The 24,419-nt window shown below is 44.1% G+C and overlaps 1 protein-coding gene across 3 annotated transcripts in view; it reads left to right on the plus strand.

Annotated features, from left to right (window-relative positions):
* The window catches only part of DIAPH1 (diaphanous related formin 1), a 264,672-nt gene that overhangs the window by 220,702 nt on the left and 19,551 nt on the right, over positions 1 to 24,419 (plus strand). For all 3 annotated transcript variants that reach the window (XR_012230786.1, XM_073568053.1, XM_073568054.1), the window contains 7 exons: positions 8,259 to 8,353; positions 8,628 to 8,729; positions 10,184 to 10,423; positions 12,294 to 12,423; positions 15,807 to 15,931; positions 16,421 to 16,585; positions 17,865 to 18,000. Coding sequence is in view for 2 of the 3 variants with exons in the window: in XM_073568053.1 (XP_073424154.1) it covers positions 8,259 to 8,353; positions 8,628 to 8,729; positions 10,184 to 10,423; positions 12,294 to 12,423; positions 15,807 to 15,931; positions 16,421 to 16,585; positions 17,865 to 18,000 (993 nt within the window). In the remaining variant the exon portion in view is untranslated. The remainder of the gene's footprint in view (positions 1 to 8,258; positions 8,354 to 8,627; positions 8,730 to 10,183; positions 10,424 to 12,293; positions 12,424 to 15,806; positions 15,932 to 16,420; positions 16,586 to 17,864; positions 18,001 to 24,419) is intronic.

Consider the following 24,419-nt stretch of genomic DNA (forward strand, 5'->3'; position numbering starts at 1 on the left):
GTAGAAGATTGGAAAAACGTTGCCTGGTCTGATGAGTCTCGATTTCTGCTGCGACATTCGGATGGTAGGGTCAGAATTTGGCGTAAACAACATGAAAGCATGGATCCATCCTGCCTTGTATCAACGGTTCAGGCTGGTGGTGGTGGTGTCATGGTGTGGGGAATTTTTTCTTGGCACTCTTTGGGCCCCTTGGTACCAATTGAGCATCGTTGCAACGCCACAGCCTACCTGAGTATTGTTGCTGACCATGTCCATCCCTTTATGACCACAATGTACCCAACATCTGATGGCTACTTTCAGCAGGATAATGCGCCATGTCATAAAGCTCGAATCATCTCAGATTGGTTTCTTGAACATGACAATGAGTTCACTGTACTCAAATGGCCTCCTCAGTCACCAGATCTCAATCCAATAGAGCATCTTTGGGATGTGGTGGAACGGGAGATTCGCATCAGGGATGTGCAGCCGACAAATCTGCGCCAACTGTGTGATGCCATCATGTCAATATGGTCCAAAATCTCTGAGGAATGCTTCCAGCACCTTGTTGAATCTCTGCCACGAAGAATTGAGGCAGTTCTGAAGGCAAAAGGGGGTCCAACCCGTTACTAGCATGGTGTACCTAATAAAGTGGCCAGTGAGTGTGTATGTATGTATGTGTGTGTGTGTATATATATATATATATATATATATATATATATATATATATATATATATATATATATATATATATATATATATATAATATTACATACATACGCTAAGATCCTTTTTGCTTTTGTGGCTGCTGCTTGACATTGAGTGCTGCTGCACAGCTTACTTGTAACCAGAATACCCAAGTCCTTCTCCTGTTCTGTAGTCCTGAGTATACTCCCATTTACTGTATATGCAGCAATAGGATTACTCCATCCCAGGTGCATTACTCTACATTTATCTACATTAAACCTCATTTGCCAAGTGTTTGCCCATTCAGACGTCTTATCCAGATTGCCTTGTAATATTGTACTTTCAAGGTATGTTTTTAACATCTTACATAGTTCAAAGCCTGATGGGTGAGGATGTGGCATACAGTATGTCATTGTACAGAGGATGGTAAACAGACCGGTGTGGTCACTGGCCCTGTATACCTAGAAAAGCAGTATATAACAATGATGTTATCTGATTTTCTATCTGCTATATTTTATCTTTGTTATCATGAAGAAATGTGTTCTTCAAAAGAATAAAAATATTCTTTTATCTGTCCCATTTCCACATAAGAAAATGTATGGTATGAAGGTGGACCCTTAACTCACAATACAGGTTACTCCAATTTAATGGGAATTGTTGGCAGATTTTTGCTATTTAATCTGAGAGCAGATTCCAGGGTTGTCACTTGCTCAGTAGCATATTGTAGTTTCAGCACAGTGTTTTATCAACAAGAGATTATCACTGCAGGACTGAGTGTCACATGCAAGACAGTCCAGCTAATCTGTCACCCCGCCCCCACTACTGATTGGTGGCTTGGTGCCAATCAGTGATGTGGGAGGAGTTATACACGGCTAAGCATTCTGAACACAGTGATTTCTATGAAAACTACACCAAGCAGCCCAGTAAGTGACCCATCACTGGACTCGGGGTATCTGTCCCTGCATTATGCTTTTCTCAGATTACATAGCAAAAATCTGACAGATTCCCTTTAAAAATCCTAACCCACGTCGCCGTTCTATTCTGTGTAATTTTTATTAATTACGTGATTCAATAAAATTCTTCTAAAGGCTGTAGAACAGCAGAAGGCATGTGACACAGGAAAAATAACATATCTGACCACCAATACACAAGCTTCATAAGTGTGATACCCAAGTATGTCCCAGTAAGCCTCAATAATTACTGCTCATCTCTGACGATTCGCTAAGAAATGTGCCACAAATCTAGAAATCATTCCTGGAGCAGAGCAGCTCTCCGCACCATTATACACACGGTTTCTCCCAGTGGGTGCCTGAATCACCAACGAGTTATAAAGTGCGGTAACAGATCCTAGCTCTACCGAGGGGGCACATGCTACTAAAATGCCAATTCTAGCAGCTACGGAAACTTCTTGTTCGAAATGGCAAAACTCACGTGTATTTTCAGACCATACACATCTGGCATTGTTGGCCTTTTTGATGGTACACATGTGCTGCTTTCCACATGGAATTAGTGGAAATATAATGGCAGTCTGATCCAGTTTACATACCAGACCAGTGCATGTCTGGAAGTACCGGCACTTTTACCTGCCCGCTCTGCGGCCCAGCACACGAAGCTGACACGGAGTTAGTCACGGCCACAGTTTGTTGTCACTGGGCCACAACGTTTAGTGCTTGCCTGAACGTCTATCACTTTGGTAGAGAGGATCAGTTTTAAGCCCCATTCACACCATCCGTATTTGGTCAGTATTTTATATCCGTATCTGTAAGCCAAAGCCAGGAGAGGAGCAATCAGAGGATAAGTCTAATAGAAACACGTCACCACTTCTGTATTTATCACCCACTCCTGGTTTTGGCGTACAAATACTCAGGTAAAATATACTGTCAGTGTGAACAGCATCTTAAAGAGAGTATCACCTTCAAGCCAATTGACGATAAACTTTCTATGCACTCAGAATTACGGTCATACCGGCAGCACATTTTCTGCGTATATGGTGCAATGCACCACTGAGTGATTTAATTTAGGTTACCCTACACATCACAAAAATAGTCACCTGATTAATGAGCATGCTAAACAGGCCGGCGAGTACCCAAAGAAAGTGTAGAAGGGTTGCTGATTGATTCATCGTAATGGAGCCGTTGTCGTGTAGGATCATTGTCCCCGGATGTTGGACTACCCTTCTTCAGTTCAATCTCAGTGGACCCATCCTTTACACAGCAGAAAGGTTTCCACCACATCAGCCATTTGTATATTTAATGCCCTATTTTCCTCAAATTCTAAATGTGAGAAGTTAGTTGTGTTCAAAAGTTTACATACCCCGGCAGAATTTTTGCTTTTTTTGGCCTTTTTTCAGAGAATATGAATAACACCCAAACTTTTTCTCCACTCATGGTTAGTGTTTGGGTGAAGCCATTTATTGTCAAACTACTGTGTTTTTCTCTTTTTAAATCATAATCACAACCCAAAACATCCAAATGACCCTGATGAAAAGTTCACATACCCTGGTAACTTTGGCCTGATTTGTACAGAAGTTGAAACAAATGGGTTTGACTGGCTATTAAAGGTAACATCCTCACCTGTGGCCTGTTTGCTTGTGATCAGTGTGTGTGCATAAAAGCTGAGTGGATTTCTGGGATCCAGACAGACTCTTGCATCTTTGTATCAGAGGTCAACAAGGCCTATGATGAAAGGAACACCATTCCTACTGTAAAGCACGGAGGTGGATCGCTGATGTTTTGGAGATGTGTGAGCTACAAAGGCATAGGAAACTTGGTCAAAGTTGAAGGAAAGATAAATGCAGCACGTTATCAACAAATACTGGAGACAAATTTGCAATCATCACCCTGGAAGCTGCTCATGGGACATACTTGGCTGTTACAACATGACAGCGATCCAAAACAGGCCAAGTCGACCTGTCATTGGCTACAGCAGAACAAAGTGAAGGTTCTGGAGTGGCCATCTCAGTCTCCTGACCTCAATATCATTGAGCCACTCCGGGGAGATCTCAAGCACGCTGTTCATGCTAGACAGCCCAGGAATTTACAGGAACTGGGGGCTTTTTGCCAAGAAGAGTGGGCAGCTTTACTATCTGAGAACATACATCACCTCATCCGCAACTACCACAAAAGACTTATAGAATCATAGAATGGTAGAGTTGGAAGGGACCTCCTGGGTCATCTGGTCCAACCCCCTGTTAAAAGCAGGATTTACTAAATCATCCCAGACAGATGTCTGTCCAGCCTCTGTTTGAAGACTTATATTGAAGGAGAACTCACAACCTCTCGTGGCAGCCTGTTCCACTCATTGATCACTCTGTCAAAAAGTTTTTCTTATCTCTAATCGGTCTCCTTCCTTTCAGTTTCATCCCATTGCTTTGTCTTTCCTTGTGCAAATGAGAATAAAGATGATCCTTCTACAATGTGACAGCCCTTGAGATATTTGTAGACAGCTATTAAGTCTCATCTCAGTCTTCTTTTTTGCAAGCTAAACATTCCTAAATCCTGTCCTCATAGGACATGGATTTGAGACCGGGTCACCATTCTAGTCGCTCTTCTCTGAACTTGATCCAGTTTGTTGATGTCTTTTTTAAAATGTGGTGCCCAAAACTGAACACACTATTCCAGATGAGGTCTGACCAAAGAGTAGAGGGCAATAATGACTTCACGTGATCTAGACGGTATGCTTCTGTTAATACATCCCAGAATTGTATTAGCTTTTTTTTGCTGCTACATCACTGTGTTGACTCATATTCAGTCTGTGATCTATTAGTATACCCAAGTTGCAAACTCCCCTCTCCCGCTCTCTGACCACAATCTTCTTTCATTCTCTATCAAGAACTGCCAGGCCGCTCAGGTCACCCCCACTGTCCAGACTTATAGAAACATACAGGCAATTAACACCCAGAAACTTATCAAGAACTTGTAGTCTTCATTGGCCCTTATCTCCTCCCTCTCATGTCCTGATTCTGCATTGAAGCATTACAATGAAACACTTCAAAGTGCCCTGGATGAATTTGCACCCCCTATAAATAGAACACCACAACGAAGACGGCGACAGCCCTGGCACACGGTGCAAACACGTTTCCTGCAGCGGTGCTCCAGGTGCGCCGAACTTCGTGTAGATTGGATTTTCTCCACAGACGATTTCATCCCTTTTAAGTTTATGCTTAGAACATACAACACTGCCCTTCACCTCTCCAAACAAATCTATTTCAGCACCCTCATCACCTCACTGTCCAATAACCCGAAACATCTCTTTGACACTTTTCATTCTCTACTCAATCCAAGAGTACAGGCCCCAACCATGGAGCTCCGAGCTGACGATCTGGCCAATTACTTCAAAGAAAAAATTGACCAGATTCGACAGGAAATTATCTCCCATTCACCTCATACCATATACTGTCCTCCCTCCCCCACTGCATCTAGCTCACTCTCTGATTTTGAACCAGTCACAGAAGAAGTAAGCAGGCTCCTTGCATCTTCTCGCCCAACTACTTGCACCAGTGACCCATTTCCGTCACATCTCCTCCAGTCCCTTTCTCCTACTGTCACCCCTCACCTAACTAAAATATTTAACCTCTCTCTCTCTTCTGGTATTTTTCCCTCCTCATTTAAGCATGCCATCATACAACCACTACTTAAAAAACCATCCCTCGACCAAAACTGTGCCGCTAACTATAGACCTGTCTCTAATCTTCCCTTCATCTCTAAACTCCTGGAATGTCTGGTCCACTCCCGTCTTATCCGCTATCTCTCAGAAAACTCTGTTCTCGACCCTCTCCAATCCGGTTTCCGCTCTTTACACTCCACTGAAACTGCCCTCACTAAAGTCTCTAATGATCTGCTAACCGCTAAATCAAATGGTCATTACTCCATGCTAATTCTCTTGGATCTCTCTGCAGCATTCGACACTGTGGATCATCAGCTCCTCCTCACTATAATCCGTTCCATTGGCCTCAAGGACACCGTTCTTTCCTGGTTCTCCTCCTATCTCTCCGACCGCTCCTTTACTGTATCTTTTGCCGGTTCCTCCTCCTCTCACCTTCCCCTTACTGTTGGGGTCCCCCAAGGATCGGTTCTAGGCCCCCTCCTCTTCTCCTTGTACACTGCCCCTATTGGTCAAACAATCAGTAGATTTGGTTTCCAGTACCATCTCAATGCTGATGACACCCAATTATATGCTTCTTCTCCTGACATTACACCTGCCTTTTTAGAGAACACCGGCGATTGTCTAAACGCTGTGTCTAACATCATGTCCTCACTATATCTGAAACTGAACCTGTCAAAGACTGAACTCCTCGTGTTTCCTCCCTCTACTAATTTACCTATACCCGACATTGCTATTTCTGTGTGTGGTTCCACTATTACTCCCCAGCAACAGGCCCGCTGTCTTGGGGTCATACTTGATTCCGAGCTTTCCTTTGCCCCCCACATTCGATCAGTGGCTTGCTCTTGTCATCTGCACCTCAAAAACATTTCTAGAATTCGACCTTTTCTTACTTTAGACTCTGCAAAAACTCTTACTGTTTCTCTTATTCATTCTCGTCTGGACTATTGTAACTCTCTTCTAATCGGTCTCCCTCTTACCAAACTCTCCCCTCTCCAATCTGTCTTGAATGCTGCAGCCAGGATCATATTCCTCACCAATCGTTACACCGATGCCTCTACCTTGTGCCAGTCATTACACTGGCTACCCATCCACTCCAGAATTCAGTATAAACTTATTACCCTCACCCACAAAGCCCTCCATGGCTCAGCACCACCCTACATCTCCTCCCTTGTTTCAGTATACCACCCTACCCGCGCCCTCCCTTTTGCTGATGACCTGAGGCTAGCATCCTCAATAGTCAGAACCTCCTACTCCCGTCTCCAAGACTTTACACGTGCCGCGCCAATTCTTTGGAATGTACTTCCCAGGTCAATACGATTAGTCCCCAATCCCCAAAATTTTAAGCGTGCCCTGAAAACGCATTTATTCAGACTGGCCTATCGCCTCAACACATTAACCTAATCTATCCCTGTGTGGCACAGCCAAAAGTTTTACCATAACCAGATTTCCCGCATCATGTTCCCACATGCTTTATGCATCCATTAGCCCTCTGTTTGTACTGTTACACACTTAACATTATGGCTGGTCCATACAATCAGGGCAACTGTTACCACCCACCTTTCGTGTCTACCTCTTTCCTCATAGACTATAAGCTTGCGAGCAGGGCCCTCTTTCCTCTTGGTATTTGTTATAATTTACTGTATGTGATTATTGTTATGCTGTATTGTCTATTGTCTGTACAAATCCCCTCTGAAATGTAAAGTGCTGTGGAATATGTCGGCGCTATAAAAATAAAATTATTATTATTATAAGTCTTTTTCACATGTGCTGGTGCTTAGCCCTATTCCTCCCATTCTGTATATGCTTTATCATTTGTTTTGCCCAGATGTAGTACTTTGGTTTTTAACAGGGAAAAATGCATTCTGTAAATTGCTACCCACTGCTCCAGTTTATTTTTATCTTTCTTAATCCTCTCTCTTTGGTATTAGTGATCCCTCCTAGCTTTGTGTCATCAGCAAGTTTAATCAGTGTACCCTCAATTCCTTCATCTATATCATTGATAAAAATGTTGAAAAATACAGGTTCCAGGACAGAACCCTGTGGTACCCCACTTGAGACATTCTTCCAACTGGATGTGCAGCCTTTTACGACCACTCTTTGGGTCCGATCACTAAGCCAGTTATGAATCCACCTAACAGTTGCCTTGTCCATTCCATACTTAGTCATTTTTCAATAAGGATTGTGTGAGATACTTTGTCAATTGATTTTGCTGAAGTCAAGATATACTATATCTACAGCATTTCCCTGATCCACCCAGTCAGTCATTCTGTCATAGAAGGAAATTAAGTTAGTCTGACATGACTTACTAGTTACAAACCCATGCTGTCTGTTTAATCACTTCATTCTTGTCCAGGTACTTACACACATTTTGTTTAATAATTTGTTCAAAGATCTTTCCTGGTATAGAAGTCAGACTCTCCGACCTATAGTTGCCTAGGTCTACTCTCTTCCCCTTTTTGAAGATGGGAACTACATTTGCTCTTCTCCAGTCTTCTGGGACTTCTGTTCTCCAAGAATTTTCAAAGATTATGGAGAGTGGTTCAGACATTTCTTCTGCTATCTCCTTCAGTACTCTGGGGTGTAGTTCATCTGGACTTCAAGCTGTCATTGATGTTAGAGAGGGCAATACACTGCATTAAGAAATGGAGTATGTGAACTTTTGATCAGGGTCATTTGGATGTTTTGGGTTGTTATTATGATTTAAAAAGGGAAAACACAGTAGTTTGACAATAAATGGCTTCACCCAACCACTAAACATGAGTGGAGAAAAAGTTTTGGTGTCCTCATTCATATTCTCTGAAAAAAGGCCAAGAAAGCAATAATTCTTCCGGGGTATGTTAACTTTTGAGCACAATTGTATATAGTGCCTAGAATACTCTATTTCATCTAAACGAGTGATTGCTGTGATGGCCAGTGGCAGGCATTGTGTTTGCTTGTTTGCATTGTTGTTTGCTTAGTGCACCTGTAATAGATCTTTTTCTGGTACACAGTAATCTACTTGGGCTCATATCGTATGCCTTATGAGGAAATCAAAAATGTCATCCTCGAAGTGAATGAAGAAGTGCTGACAGAGTCTATGATCTCGGTGAGTGTTTTACTTTCTTACTTTTGTTGTTCTTTCATCAAAGTCGAAAAGGCACCCACCATTGTCTCCTCCAAAATGCATTACAGATGAAAGAAAAAAGGGAGGGGGCATATGAGGGATCTCGAGGATTTTTAATATTTTCTATGACACCCATAAACTTTGGAGTCCATTTAATTTTTTGACTCTTCGTTCTGTTTGATTGCTCGGGGTACTCGAGGTCCGATTAGTCAAACACATTTTACTTGATTTTTTTTTTTTTTATACGTTTTTGCAGAACCTGATTAAGCAATTGCCAGAAAGCGACCAACTTCAGAGGTTGGCAGAGTATAAGGATGAATACAATGACTTGGCAGAGCCGGAGCAGTTTGGAGTTGTGGTAAGCATCTTGATTTGCCAGATCTATAATCTTATTTACCCTCAAATCTTATTTGCTTTGTCACAGAGTAAGTTGCTTCTTCAGCAGTTACTTCAGGGACATAAATACCTGGTACAGTTTTATCAATGCTAATTCTTAAGGCCCCTTTACATTTTACGATGCAACAGCTATCCCGACAACGATACGACCTGGTCAGGATCGCTGGTGCATCGCTAAATGGTCGCTAGTGTGCTGCCAAACAGGCAGATCTCACCAGCGATACAGCAGCAGTCGGCGGTCGTTACTTACCTGTCAGACGGCAGCTCTGCTGACGACTTTCCTCCCGCGTCCATGGAGTCGCTCATCGGTGCCAGCAGGAAGCTGACGACGAGAAATGGACCAGGACGATCTCGCACGATCAACGATGGCCAGCAGGGGGCCCGGTCGGAGGTAAGTGTCACATATAGCGAGATCGCTAGCGATATCGCTGCTGTGTCACAAAGTCTGTGATGGTTTAGCGATATCGGTGGTGCTTCGTAAAGAAATATAAGGAAAGCAAAAGTCTATAGTAAAAAAATAAGGTCAATCTGTTGAAAAGTATTCCTTGATTGAAAAAGTGCATATCCAGGGGAGAGAGTAGGTGTATATCAAGAGGCTAAAACCTAGCACGGCTGTTTTACACTCATACACATTTCTTCTGGCCAGCGAAACGGCCATTGCCCGTTTTAATTTCTGGCTACATACCTACCCACTCCCTTGCACTTTTTTAATAAGAGAATACTTTTTAATAGATTGGTGAGTGCCGTACTTTTTCTTCCTTACTATGGGCTAGTTTTTAGTCTTAAGTTTCCATCGCCTGTTAGTTGAATTAATTACCATAATTCTGGCTCATTTTTGGAACATGGTGTCACATGTTAGGCCTAGCTATTAGGCAAGACTTAAAGTATCTAAACCACTTATTAATTATGGTGACGTTATAAAAGAAAGTTCTTACAAAATCATGTCAGAATTTTGGTGCATAAGTCAACAAGACTGTCTTACGGTGATTGGAACTCCACACTGGAAAATGTAAGAATATTATCATTGCATAATTACACCAAACACTTATTAAGGCAGTGTGGGGGCTAGTAATGAAAGCGGGAAAGGTGCCCCCATAAGATTAGTTTCTTGTGAAGAAAGATCCAGCTCAGAAGAAATGACAAAATGCAAAGCTTTATTCCAAATCCAAATAAAATCGAACATACCCGACCGAGAGACCCAGAGGAAAGGATGCTAATGGAAGACTGGACGCGTTTAGAACAACTAGAGGTGTTCTTAGACTCAGTATGTCTAAAATCGACGCCCCTCTGGGCTAGTCCGGGGAAATCGACGCCCCACTGGGCTACTTGGGGGGAAATTGCCGCCCCACTGGGCTAGTCCGGAAACTTCTCTTATTACTGTACGATATGTTTGCTTCCTTTGTCTTTTCTTTTCAGATGTGCAGCATACCCCGCTTAAGACCTCGCCTCAATGCCATCCAGTTTAAGCTCCTCTTCAACGAGCATGTTGACAACATCAAGCCAGACATTGTGTCAGTGACCGCCGCATGTGAAGAGGTGAAAAAGAGCAAAAGCTTTGCCACCCTATTAGAAATAACACTGCTCGTGGGCAACTTTATGAACGCTGGATCCAGGAATGCTGGCGCTTTTGGTTTTGACATTAGCTTCCTCTGCAAGGTAAGGAACACCCATAGTTTTGAACTATAATACACGTAATATGATGGCTAGATTAAAATTTTATAAAAGACTAGGAGCTGTCCTCACATCTGCCATGCACAAGGTCATGGGAAAATTATTGCAGCTCCAGAATGTCTCCAGTGTATCTTCACCCCTGGAAATGAATTTCAAAAATATTACCTAGTTTCTACTTCTGAACCCCAATCCTTAAAGGGTCGTGGTAGAATAACAAGCTTCACTGGGGCCAATCGACATCACATAAGGGGTATTAGATTGCCATATATTAGCCAAAGTGGATAGCTGCTAACTAAAAATAGAGAAAAACAGCACAGGAAAAAGTGGGGTGCAAAGCCTCACAGGTACATACCAGTCCTTGTAAATAGAAAATCAAAAAAGAAGCTTGAGAAAGGTCTGCACTTGAGACCGAAACGTCGCCACATGGGCTATTAAAAAGCACTTTTTCCTAAATTCCATATGGTGTTCTGCCTCTATCTTTTTTGATTTCCTAGCTGCTAACTAAGCTATGTGGCTGGCCCATTCATCTCGGTGGCTGACCTTGCCTTTTTCAGGCGGTCTTTAGGTTACGGTCACACATTGCATTTTTTCTGCAATCTTGCAACAGAACGCGCAGCATTTTACTGTGCCAGCAAAGTGAACGAATTCCTGAAGTCTCATGCACGTGTTGCCTATTTTTTCTTTGCAGAATTTAAGCTATTTCATATCTGCTACGTGACCATCCTTTCAGCATTTTTGCAGCATTGTTCACGATGATGATTGGTAAAAAAAAAAAAAAAAAAAAAGCTCATGAAAAACCCACTGAACCTGTATTTTATGCAGCGCTTTTGGTGCAGAAATGTGTGCATCAAATACTTAAAGGGAATCTCTCATTAGGTGTTTGCTACCTCATCCGAGAGCAGCTTGATGTAGGCAAAAATACCTTGATTCCAACCATTGATCACTTAGATTAGTGGGTGCAGCCGCTTCCACATAATCATAACTTTTAGATTTTGTAATGCAGCAGAGCTGAGAAAGCTAACCCCGCCCACGCCAGGCTCTCCATATACAACGCCTATAGACAGTGAGATGCCTTTCACAGGAGGTGGTGGAGTCAAATCACAGGGACCAGCTTATCATAGCAATGTTAATCACAAGGTGATTAAACCTCCGGTGTAAGTAAACGGCACACAACAGACATATGACACATCATTGTGTTCAGTTTTTTTTTACCCCTACCTCATGTTGTCCTCGGATTACACTGCAAAAACCTGGTAGATTCCCTTCAACGTGTGCACGATACCCTAAGGGTAACTTTTCAGATAATCGTAGTGGCTCACGTTTCAGAGGGCTTCTGTGTGATGGAAGAACCCATTTATAATGTCTGTTTATTGAGGGTTGGGTCTTGCAGTGCAGCACCTAAACAGAACCTCCATATGCAGCTCTGAAGGAGCGTGCTGTGTCAGTTTGAGGCTTTGTACAACTTTGCCGGCAATCGTCTGCTCAACTTGAGACCTTACCCTCACATTTTCTGATATTTGACTACCAGTAGTGCAAGTTTCAGAGCTGTAGAAAGACCTGGACCGCACATCCAAAAAACATCTAATGCTGCTAGGCAAAAATGCACTTATCTGAAAATGAGTTTCTTGGTTTAACATTCTGATCAGACTGTATGAAGTCCACTGCCATGTCACGGCGAACCTCTCGGTGGGTCTCTAAAGGGTGCACACTATGCACAAACCATCATTACAGCGACAATGCACCAGCAGGGTGAATGACCTGGTGCTTCACAGCACCCATGCTGAGAGGCTGAGTCAGTAGTGCAAGTTTGCTAAGATTTTTTTTTTTCCATTTTGTATTTTTTCTCCTTTTAAAGCTCAAAGATACCAAGTCCGCTGACCAGAAGACCACCTTGTTGCATTTTCTTGCTGAGCTCTGTGAACAAGAGCACCCTGATGCATTAACGTTCCCTGATGAGATGGTCCACGTAGAGAAAGCCAGCAGAGGTAACCAATATTAAAGGAAATTAAAACTCGAGCGATCAACCCCATGTGCTGTGAACGCAATGACAAAAGATGTCATTCCTGCCTACAATAGCGGCATACAAAAATCATGTATACAAACATTGAATATATGAATTTTGAATTGCATTACAGCAGGACAGAATATACGTATAAAATTGAGGTACTACAATAGTGAATAACATTTGTCACCAGAATTCCTAAACTATAAAATCCGCATGAGTAGATGCAACATACAGTCTACATTGCCTTCTATCTGTAAGGACATAGCAAATAGCTTCTATTAATACTGTAGAACATATAGTTGATATGTAAAGCCTAAATACCTATGTTAAAATGCAAAGTTTTTGTCATAAAGAATCATACCAATAATAATTATTTCAGAATTCCATCTTTAATGTCATTAATGATCTGTACAAATCCATTGTGAAATCATTTTGAGGGGAAAATAAAAAGAAAACTAAAATAATGTGGTTACATAAGTGTGAACACCCTCTTATAATTGGAGATGTGGTTGTGTTTAGAATTGGCAAGTCATATGTAAACTCATTTTAAATAATAGTCCGTACCCGGCTGCCATCATTTACAGTGAATTTGCTTAACTCCATATTAAGTTTAGCTGTTCTAATAGGATTTTGCTGACATTTTCTTTGTTGCATTTTATAACAATAGCCATGGTCCGTAAACTACTTACAGTACAGAAAATGGATCTCTCTGTGCTGAAAGTTATCAGTAAGGCTAGTTTCACATTAGCATTTTTTTGCGCAGCGCATCGTGCGCATAAACGCAAAGAAAAACTCAAAACAAACGCGCGTTTTTTTAGCGTCATGCGTACTCTGATGTGTCAAAAAACTCAGCGTTGCTTGCGTTTTACATGCGTTTTTGCATGCGTTTGCGTTTTTTACGCGCATGCGTTTTTAGGTGTGACATTTTTTCCATTGTCTAAACCACATTCCAGACTTGTTTACCTCAAAAACGCATGCGCAAAAAAACGCAAGTGTGCGCAAGACCATGCACACACATGCGTTCCCATAGACTTCAATGTGGTGTTTTTGCGCATTCCGTGCGCAAGCGTTTTTTTGACGAGACAGGGCGGACCAAAAAATGCAACATGTTGCGCCTGGCGCAAAAGAAAAAAAAAAATGCATGCGCACGAAAACGCAAGTGTGCGCAAGACCATGCACACGTCATGTTAAACATAGGTGCGCATGCACACGGGTGCGCACGATGCGCTGCGCACAAAAGCGCTAATGTGAAACCAGCCTAAGGAGAATGGTACAAAAAAATTCCAAGACTTTCCACCATGAAAAACCGTGAAGATGGTAATCAAGAAGTGGCTTAGCTTTGACACATCAGTGGCGTTATCTAGCACTCGACATCCATAAAAAAATTGATGAAAAGACCAGAAGAAAATTGGTCCGGGAGACTGTGGCCAACAGCAACAGTGAAGGAGCTGCAGGAATTTCTGGGAAATACTGGTTGTGTCCTGCATGTGACACCTATCTCCCTTACTCATCATCTGTCTGCCCAGTAGGGTAGGGCAACAATACTAAAGTCTTTTCTTACAACACATCGAAGCCTGGCTATGTTTTGTCAAAACCTAAATCAAGTCTGCCAAAAGCATGTTTGAAAGCATGGAATGGTCTGATGATACAAAGATTAAACTTTTTGGCCATAATTTCAGAAAGTATGCACATTACCCAAATAACACCATACCCACAGAGAAGCATAAAGGAGGCAGCATTATGCTTTATGGCTGCTTTTCATTAGCTGGAACTGGGGCTTTAGTCAGGGTGGAGGGAATAATGAACAGTTTCTAGTATCAGTCAATTTTGCAACAAAACCTTCAGGCCTCTACTAAAAGGGTGAAGATGGAGAAAATATTCACCTTTCAGCACAATAATCTAACCAGAGCCCAGACCTGGATCCAATTGAAAATCTGTGGGTGAGCTGAAGAGGGCACTGCACACAGCAGATGCCATCACAATCTGACTGATTTGTAGCTTCTGCAAAGAAGAGTTTGTAAAGATTGCAATTCTAGATGTGCCATGCTGACTGCTACTGAAAAAGACAGAATGATGTCATAAACTCAAAGGGCACGTCAACACTATTCATTTAAGGGTGTACATATTTATGCAGTCACATTATTTTAGTTTTTCTTTTTCATCTGAAAAGATATGTTTCATTTTCAATTGAATTGTACATGACAAAAACTTTGCATTTTAACGGGTGTGCAGACTTAATACCTACTATATACATGTCCAGTGGTATGTGTCTGGATTATTACTTGACCAAGTCCCTTTTCTGGGCTTTTAGCCCTATTACCGGTACAACGTGGTCTGGGTGTAAGAACTGGCAGAAACTTTACAAGGTCTCCTGTGATAAATATTTTGGGAACAGATAGATACGTCAGCCTTGGTAAAATGGAATTCTGTGATAACGACCAACAAAATTCATTATAATCAATTTTGGAGAATTTTGTTCTGTTTCTTAGGATTTACTTATCTGCCGGTCATGAGTCCGATAAGACCTCTTTCACACTTCCGTTTTTGCTTGTCAGTTAAAATTCGCCAAAATGGCGGAAAGCGGATCCGTTTGTAACTGATGCAAACGGATACCACCGGACCGTTTTTTCGACGGATCCGTTGAATGCAGAATTTTAAAGGAACCGCAGTCCGAGAGAGAGAGAATTTTTTTTTTCCACCGCCAGAAAGGATTTCAGGGTTAAATTCCCGGCTGACTTCCTTTCTCCGGGCATGCGCACAGTAAAATGCGGATCCTACCTCAAAAAAAACGTTGACGGGTCCGTCCAGACATGCTGGCGGATGCTAACATTTTGGCGGATCCGCAAAAAAGGATCCAACCGTTGCCCATCCGTCAGGATCCGCCGGTAATGCAACTCTATGGGGAAAAAAAACGGATCCGCCAAAAAAAAGGCGGATCCGTTTTTTTCATAAACTGGCGGATTTTGACTGATTGTCAAAAACGGAAGTGTGAAAGAGGCCTAACTGGGCATTCTGCGTAGGGAAAAAAGAACAAGTACTATGGTAACATCGTTCCGGTCTGACTTGTGTTTATAAGGAGTCCCCTTTTAGGGAAAGCCTGTCCTTTTATGAAAGAATGCCCATCAATGTGAATGTACTGGATGACTACTCCCTTCATCCATCCATCCTCCGGACGCTGCATAGCTTTTATTATTTGGCATATAGCAGTGTGGATATTCACGGATGGCACCTTTAGAACCATAGAATGTCAGAGTTGGAAGGGACCTCCTGGGTCATAGTGTCCAACCCCCTGCTCACTGTAGGATTCCCTAAACCATCTCAGACAGATGTAATCATCTTTTGTTTGCTCTTTTGCTTCATCAGTGTCTGCCGAAACTCTGCAGAAGAATTTGGATCAAATGAAAAAACAAGTTTCCGATCTTCAGCGAGACATTGAAAACTTCCCCGCCTCAAACAATGAGAAGGATAAGTTTGTGGAGAAAATGACTATATCCTTTTCACACCTTTAGCCACAAATGAGTTTGTGTAAGGAACAATGAGCTGTTCTCTATCAGAAATGCCATATACACCGCTAGTCATCGCATCAGGAATTGGAGGGATTGTTCAGGATTAGATTATCTCACAAACACACATTTCCCCAAGATGAAACTTTTAGAACAACCCTTTAAATTTAAAAAATGAATTTTGTTTCTTAATAGTAATAACTTTATTGTGACCAATCTGTACCAGAAGAGGATATAATGGAGGGCATGTGCCTGCTATTCAGTATAATGAAGAACAAAGCTATTAACCTATAGTCCTGTCTAAGCCACTTCTGCTGTCGTGGCCAGTGGTCATAGTCTTGGCTTCAGTCACTCAGGATTTTGACTCCTAAGACCAAACCTTTTTAATGTAAGGGAGTTTATAAGCTATTGTACATATGATTTTCTGTGGGGGTCTTCCATCTTTGCCTGTATTCCTTGACTGATTTATTTTACATATTTGTCAAAGAAGCCCAAGAACAGTATACAAAGTTATGCATGATGCACGACAACATGGTGTCCTCGTTCAAAGAGTTAGGGCAGTACTTTGTGTTTGACCTCAAGAAGGTCTCCATTGAGGAGTTCTTCCTAGATATGCATAACTTCCGGACCATGTTCCTGGTAAGGCTAACATGTCTTCTGCTGTTAATGTAAAGGGACGAAGAGGCCGAAAGCAGTCACTGTGCAGTGCAGTTTGTACCTTTCCTATGGAGCTCATCTGATTGTCGTGGGCTACTAGGCTAGCTCGGAGTTAGGCATGTTCGAGACATTGGGTAAATACAGTGATTGATCAGCTTACATCAACTTTTGGCTTTAGACTAAACCGAGAAACACAATTTGCTTCATGCATGCCAAAAGTGGGCATAGTTTTTAGAAGTGGGCCATGAACTTTTAGACAGATTTATGAAGCCTAAAGCTAGAAAATGGGGCTCATTTTGGTGCCGATTTGCAGCTTCAGTCATTTTTCGGCTATAAAATATATATAATGTGCAAGAATTAAGAGGGATGTGTCTTAATAAATTTGAGTAGCAGTCTTGTGAATAGTTTGTATGCCCTCTGCTCTGTGAGTCTTTGACACAGCTGAGAGGGGTGAAATCACACCCAGACTTAAAGGGATTTTCTGGTTCTTGAACATCGATGGCCTGTCTTACAGATAGTGAATATCCGATCAGTGAAGGTCTGATCAGCAGAATAATTCAGAGCGCGGCATCCTTTTATAGGTCCTTATTCCACTGCCCCGGGCAGCACCACTCCGTACGTGTAGTTGTGACTACCTGCTATTACTGTTCGACTAAACTTTTTATTGTCTCAAGTCAATGAGACTGAACAGAAATATGAGACACAGCAGCTACTAGTAGTACAGATCTCTGCTGTTTGGGGGTAGTACAATGGTAAACAATGAAGCAGCCCCTCCAAGCTGCTTATTGGCGGATGTACTGAAAATTAGACCTCCACCAATCTAATATTAATGGCCCATTCTCCACTTTCAAGAACCGTAAACCCCTTTAATTGTGTAATTGTGAAGATGGGAAAATAAAAGTGACCACGAGGCTCATCACCGAAATTCTGACCTGGTCCTACTCCGCTGATCCCTGTTGGTCCTGTGTATGGGCTCGGCCACAGGTGTGTACTCCTAGTGTGCAGAGACTCCTGACCATGGAATTGGGTGCAGCCTCACAACAGTTTGGTTAATACCTGGGTTTACCAGGCACTGACATTGGCGCAGGACTAAACTAAATGTATAACACTTAGATTTTTTTTTTTTTCACCCATTTCTGGGTCTACATGGGGGTTTTGTATGTATCTCATGTACACCTTTAGGCGATCCTTCACACATGACACATTCACTTCAAGCTTTGTAAAGGCAAAGCAATAGTTTTTTTGTTTTTCCCCCATATAGCAAGCTGTCAAAGACAATCAGAAAAGACGTGAGGCCGAAGAAAAACTCAGGAGAGCCAAGCTTGCCAAGGAAAAGGCCGAGAAGGAGAAACTGGAGAAACAACAGAAGAAAGATCAATTAATAGATATGACTGCAGGTACGGTAATTTCTGTCCACTGCTGTCTGCACCTGATACATTGCAGACACCTTTACTATTGCTTGTGATGACCATCCCCATCGGTTTGTATTGGAATCAGAAACACTTCTGAAGTTAAAGGGTTATTCCCAAACTAGTAAGTTGTCCCCTAGTCATCATCGGTGTGGGAGTCGCCACTGCCACTCCCACTGATCATAAGAACAGGGGGCTTTTATATCCTGTTTTCTCTTGGCCACAGGACTGTTGAATTGTGCTGCTACACTACTAGTCTGTTGCACTAAGGGTTCTTTCACATTGTGTTTAGGGACCTGTTTCCGAGCCCTGTCAGGGATTACGTCCGAACCCCCCTTCAAAACGTGATTCAGACTTCTGCTTCGAAGGCCCTGTCCCAGCTTACGTTCGAACCCCCCCACATAATGTGATTCAGACTTCTGTGCCGACATCGGGGCTTACGTCCGAACCCCCCTTCAAAACGGGATTCAGACTTCTGTGCCGATGGGGCCCATAGACTATGATGGTGCTGGCAGAGCAAACATGCGCTCTGCGGTGCATCATTTTCACGCATATACATACTGGAGGTGGACACCCAGACAGTATTACGTTTGGGTGTACATGTCCAGTAGGTATATATATGGACGAAGATGGTGCACAGCAGAGCGCACATTCGCTCTGTCGGCACCATTATAGTGTATAGCCCAGTTGGCGCATGCATCCGAACTCAGTCTTGCAGGTTGTTCGGACTTAAGCCTTGACAGGGCTAGTGAACAGGTGCCTAAATGCAGTGTGAAAGCACCCTAAGGTATACTTTTTTCATGTGCAAGTTTTTTTCCATCAGTTTCATTAGTAGGTTTTTTTGTCAGTTGTATCCGAATAATAATTTTATTTATTTTATTTCTATAACGCCAACATAATCCGCAGCACTTTACATTATAGAGGGGACTTGAACAGACAATAGACATTACAGCATAACATGGCAATAAACACATAGATCATAACAGATACCAAGAGGTATGAGGGCCCTGCTCGCAAGCTTACAATCTATAAGGGAAAAGGGGAGACACGAAAGATGGGTGGTAACAAATGATTTTATTGTTCGGACCACCAATAGTGTAGGAATCGGGTGTTCCTGTTGCTGCATGATCCAATTAACAGTCTAAGTATGTAACCGTACATAAAATTTTGAATGGGCAACACAGGGATGTTTAGGTTAATGTGTTGAAGCGATAGGCCAGTCTGAACAAATGTGTTTTTAGGGCACGCTTAAAACTGTGGGGATTGGGGATTAATCATAGGTAGTAGCCTGGGTAGTGCATTCCAAAGAATTGTCGCAGCACGTGATAAGCGTTGGAGACGGGAGTGGGAGGTTCTGATTATTGAGGAATGCTAACCTCAGGTCATTAGCAGAACGGAGGGCGCGGGTAGGGTGGTAGGCTGAGACGAGGGAGGAGTTGTAGGGTGGTGCTGAGCCATGGAGGGCTTTGTGGGTGAGGGTAATAAGTTTGTACTGAATTCTGGAGTGGATGGGTAACCAGTGTAAGGACTGGCACAAGGTAGAGGCATCGGTATAACGATTGGTGAGGAATATGATCCTGGCTGCAGCATTCAAGACAGATTGGAGGGGGGAGAGTTTGGTAAGAGGGAGACCGATTAGAAGAGAGTTACAATAGTCCAGACGAGAAAGAATAAGAGAAACAGTAAGAGTTTTTGCAGAGTCGAAAGTAAGAAAAGGATGCATTCTAGAAATGTTCTAGAAATCAGAAGATTTCAGCTGAGTTTCGCCAGAGTTAAAATCAGACATGTGAACAGCCCCATAGACCTGTTAATCATGACAAAAAAACTGCTGGCACTAATAAGTGAGAAACTGCCGTGTGAGCTGTCAGGCCTGTCTAGTGGTGGTATCCTCACCGATCCATAGGTAGGGATACCACAGATCTTGGGGGCAAGAAGGTACCAAATGAGTACAATTTCTGTAGATATGACACACATCCATATGAATAAATGTCCACCCCCTGAGATCTGAGTACAGCGGCCAATACAGAGTGTGAGTATACAGGGCACTTTGTGCTGTTACTTCAGCCTCACATCCCCTATAAGAATGTTTTCTTTAGGAAGGAGAACATTTAGCTGAATTCTTTTGCAGTCACAGTGTAAAAGGTCATCGGCCTGATCCCCGGAGAGCGCTCCTCACTGGTTTCCATTACACATTTTCTGGACTGCTGCTGGTCACACTTTCTTTATAAATCCTCTTTTTGGAGACAGATATTAATCGTCTGCACTTTTTCCAGATGTGGGACACTGAATAGTTTGTATATTTCTTGCCGCACTGTGTGTGATGGAATGTAAGAGCTGGCAGCATCCTAAACTGCACAAACTATATTAATGCTTAGTAAGCAATGGTGTCCCGTCTTATTATACTGCCGTGATGCCTCATCCCTGAAACATGAGGCCAGGGAGAAGCTGGAGATCACTTCAGTAGACTTTGTTTGGCCGTCAGATATTTCCACTTCTCAAAAGAATGCAGTTTGTTATTCATGAGGCCGAGGTTTCCTGTGGAGCCGCTCCATGATGAAGGCCAGATGCTCATTCCAGCGCGTGAAGCACGAGAGTCCTAATAAAACTAAGAGATCACATTATTACATCCGTCTAGGCCGGGTAATCGGCATCCACGAGTACATGTAGGGCTACATATGTGGAGCGTGTTAGGGGGACTCGGGCCTCGTGCCCCAGGGCTTGTGTTTGCTTCATTTGTTCCTCTGTTCACACAATGGACAAGACATTCCAGCACGGAGAATAAATAGGGGCAGCGTGGGATGGAGGAGGATATCCTGAAAAGTATCACAATTCCCCAAAATACCGTCCTTAAATCTCTGCTTGCTGTCATTCAATAATAACATTCACGGTTTACTGCCGAGAGATGGAAATCTGTCTGTCATGCGATTTAGATGCTCGGCTCGTTACAGTACAGATCTCACAGATACGTCGTGCGCCATCATAAACCAAAGAGGGTCCCTATTGAATGACAGAAAGCAGAGTGCTTAAGGGGGTTGTCCTCTACTATTAATTGCCGCAGTGTGCTGCAGAGATGGAAAAAATCTATAATTATTTCCTGGACCTCCTTCACTCTGAGCTCTGTGTTCCCCACCAGTCTCCACACTGGGGCAATCACTCTGAGCTCTGTGTTCCCCACCGGTCTCCACACTGGGGCAATCACTCTGAGCTCTGTGTTCCCCACCGGTCTCCACACTGGGGCAATCACTCTGAGCTCTGTGTTCCCCACCGGTCTCCACACTGGGGCAATCACTCTGAGCTCTGTGTTCCCCACCGGTCTCCACACTGGGGCAATCACTCTGAGCTCTGTGTTCCCCACCGGTCTCCACACTGGGGCAATCACTCTGAGCTCTGTGTTCCCCACCGGTCTCCACACTGGGGCAATCACTCTGAGCTCTGTGTTCCCCACCGGTCTCCACACTGGGGTAATCACTCTGAGCTCTGTGTTCCCCACCGGTCTCCACACTGGGGCAATCACTCTGAGCTCTGTGTTCCCCACCGGTCTCCACACTGGGGCAATCACTCTGAGCTCTGTGTTCCCCACCGGTCTCCACACTGGGGCAATCACTCTGAGCTCTGTGTTCCCCACCGGTCTCCACACTGGGGCAATCACTCTGAGCTCTGTGTTCCCCACCGGTCTCCACACTGGGGTAATCACTCTGAGCTCTGTGTTTCCCACCGGTCTCCACACTGGGGCAATCACTCTGAGCTCTGTGTTCCCCACCGGTCTCCACACTGGGGCAATCACTCTGAGCTCTGTGTTCCCCACCGGTCTCCACACTGGGGCAATCACTCTGAGCTCTGTGTTCCCCACCGGTCTCCACACTGGGGCAATCACTCTGAGCTCTGTGTTCCCCACCGGTCTCCACACTGGGGCAATCACTCTGAGCTCTGTGTTCCCCACCGGTCTCCACACTGGGGCAATCACTCTGAGCTCTGTGTTCCCCACCGGTCTCCACACTGGGGCAATCACTCTGAGCTCTGTGTTCCCCACCGGTCTCCACACTGGGGCAATCACTCTGAGCTCTGTGTTCCCCACCGGTCTCCACACTGGGGCAATCACTCTGAGCTCTGTGTTCCCCACCGGTCTCCACACTGGGGCAATCACTCTGAGCTCTGTGTTCCCCACCGGTCTCCACACTGGGGCAATCACTCTGAGCTCTGTGTTCCCCACCGGTCTCCACACTGGGGCAATCACTCTGAGCTCTGTGTTCCCCACCGGTCTCCACACTGGGGCAATCACTCTGAGCTCTGTGTTCTCCACCGGTCTCCACACTGGGGCAATCACTCTGAGCTCTGTGTTCTCCACCGGTCTCCACACTGGGGCAATCACTCTGAGCTCTGTGTTCCCCACCGGTCTCCACACTGGGGCAATCACTCTGAGCTCTGTGTTCCCCACCGGTCTCCACACTGGGGCAATCACTCTGAGCTCTGTGTTCCACACTGGGGCAATCACTCTGAGCTCTGTGTTCCCCACCGGTCTCCACACTGGGGCAATCACTCTGAGCTCTGTGTTCCCCACCGGTCTCCACACTGGGGCAATCACTCTGAGCTCTGTGTTCCCCACCGGTCTCCACACTGGGGCAATCACTCTGAGCTCTGTGTTCTCCACCGGTCTCCACACTGGGGCAATCACTCTGAGCTCTGTGTTCTCCACCGGTCTCCACACTGGGGCAATCACTCTGAGCTCTGTGTTCCCCACCGGTCTCCACACTGGGGCAATCACTCTGAGCTCTGTGTTCCCCACCGGTCTCCACACTGGGGCAATCAATAAGGGATTATGCTGTGGTGTGGTGGACGCCCCTCTACAACTGATACAGAGGTACATAGGACAATTGCAGTATACTCAGTGTAGGTGTGGGCATAGAAAGTAATGACCACATGAAATTCCGCTGACCACTAGAAGAAGGGTGTAGAGCCCCCCATTCCTCCTCACTACACGGCTATGTTGAGAACCGCTGTGGACAGAGTGGTGGTCCAGCACGTGGGGTGCTGCTCCGATCAGTCAGCGGAGGTGACGCCGCGGAGTACATCAGCAAGGGGATAAAGTGAGGAGTAATGGGGAAAGGGGGGGGCTTGGGATCTCGCTCTGGTGATCAGTGGGGGTTATTGCCGCTCTTGAAGATGGATATCTGATCATTTTAAGGAAACACCAATAAATTCCTTTTTTAATTCAGTAGTAGCTTATAGGTGGTCTCTGGAGCAACAGATGCAGTCTGTAAAGAAAAAGAAAAAAAAAATTTAAGAGGTTAATGTATTTGGGTTCATGTAAAGCATGCCGTGCCTTATTTGCCTATTGGAAAGCTTGTCCCCGTGTGAGTGTGCGCTGTGACCACGGTACGAGGCGCACAATTGGATGCAGATGACATGGCTGGACTTGTACAGGCTATAACCAGACCTAAGCCATCGCACGGATCAGATGTTTGCCTATAACAGTCTTGGGTTCGCAGCCTTGTAATGTAGGTCAGTGTTCACACTCACATTCCGCCACCAGATGGCGACATTGTCAGCTCCTTGTTCTCTGCAGTCAGTGCGCCAATGACAGATGTTCTACTACAGGCTTATAGATTCCTGTTTCACATGTTGCCATGGAGACAGTGAGGCAAGGACACAGATTCTTCCAGGGTTAACTGTCGATTTCCTGGAATTTGGCCGTCTTTTAGAATTGATTGCGCAGCACCACAACTAGCAATAAATACCAGGAGCTACGGTGAACATATAAAACGGTACTGTAGATTGCAGAGCGATATAAGCTTTCTTTTATTTATTTTTTTATTTGATATGTAACTAAGTGCATTGCTTTTAGAAAACTGCTCGCCATGTAATGTAACCGAGCTTTGGTAGGTGCTGTACAGCTCTTTGGCCAACAGAGGGAGCCTGGAGCTAGTTATTTCTTTTCTGGATCCAGTGTAACCTTTCACCCCCTTCCCTGGCTTGTGCAATGCAGACAGGGGGAGGATGACTGCACTGCAGTGAAGGCCATGGCATGCAATCCAGAGAGTCAGGAGAAGTTCCCATCAATCCTCACCCTCCTCCAGCTTTGGGAGCTCTCCAGGACTTCTGCCTTTTGTACAGCTGATTCACGAAGCCCTGTGTGTGGAAGAGACACGTGCTGAATGGTTGTATTTACTGGCCGACCAAAGGGAAAAAGAGAATAATGCAAATAAGACATGCAATAGTAGCCAGGAAGACCCATAACCTGTTCCATATGGGGAATTCCGTGTAAGAAATGCTCTACGCCCCTTAGTTAATATAAGCCGGCTTCATTGTGGGCACAGGATGACGATATCACTGACCCAAATGTGTGTTGGTGCATTCAGCCATCTGCTGTGTTTACAAGGGCAGGAGCGTGTGTGTATATGTGTGTGTAT

Source organism: Dendrobates tinctorius, unplaced genomic scaffold, assembly GCF_039654945.1.
Source record: "Dendrobates tinctorius isolate UK_male_01 unplaced genomic scaffold, ASM3965494v1 ptg000020l, whole genome shotgun sequence".
Classification (NCBI taxonomy): Eukaryota; Metazoa; Chordata; class Amphibia; order Anura; family Dendrobatidae; genus Dendrobates; species Dendrobates tinctorius.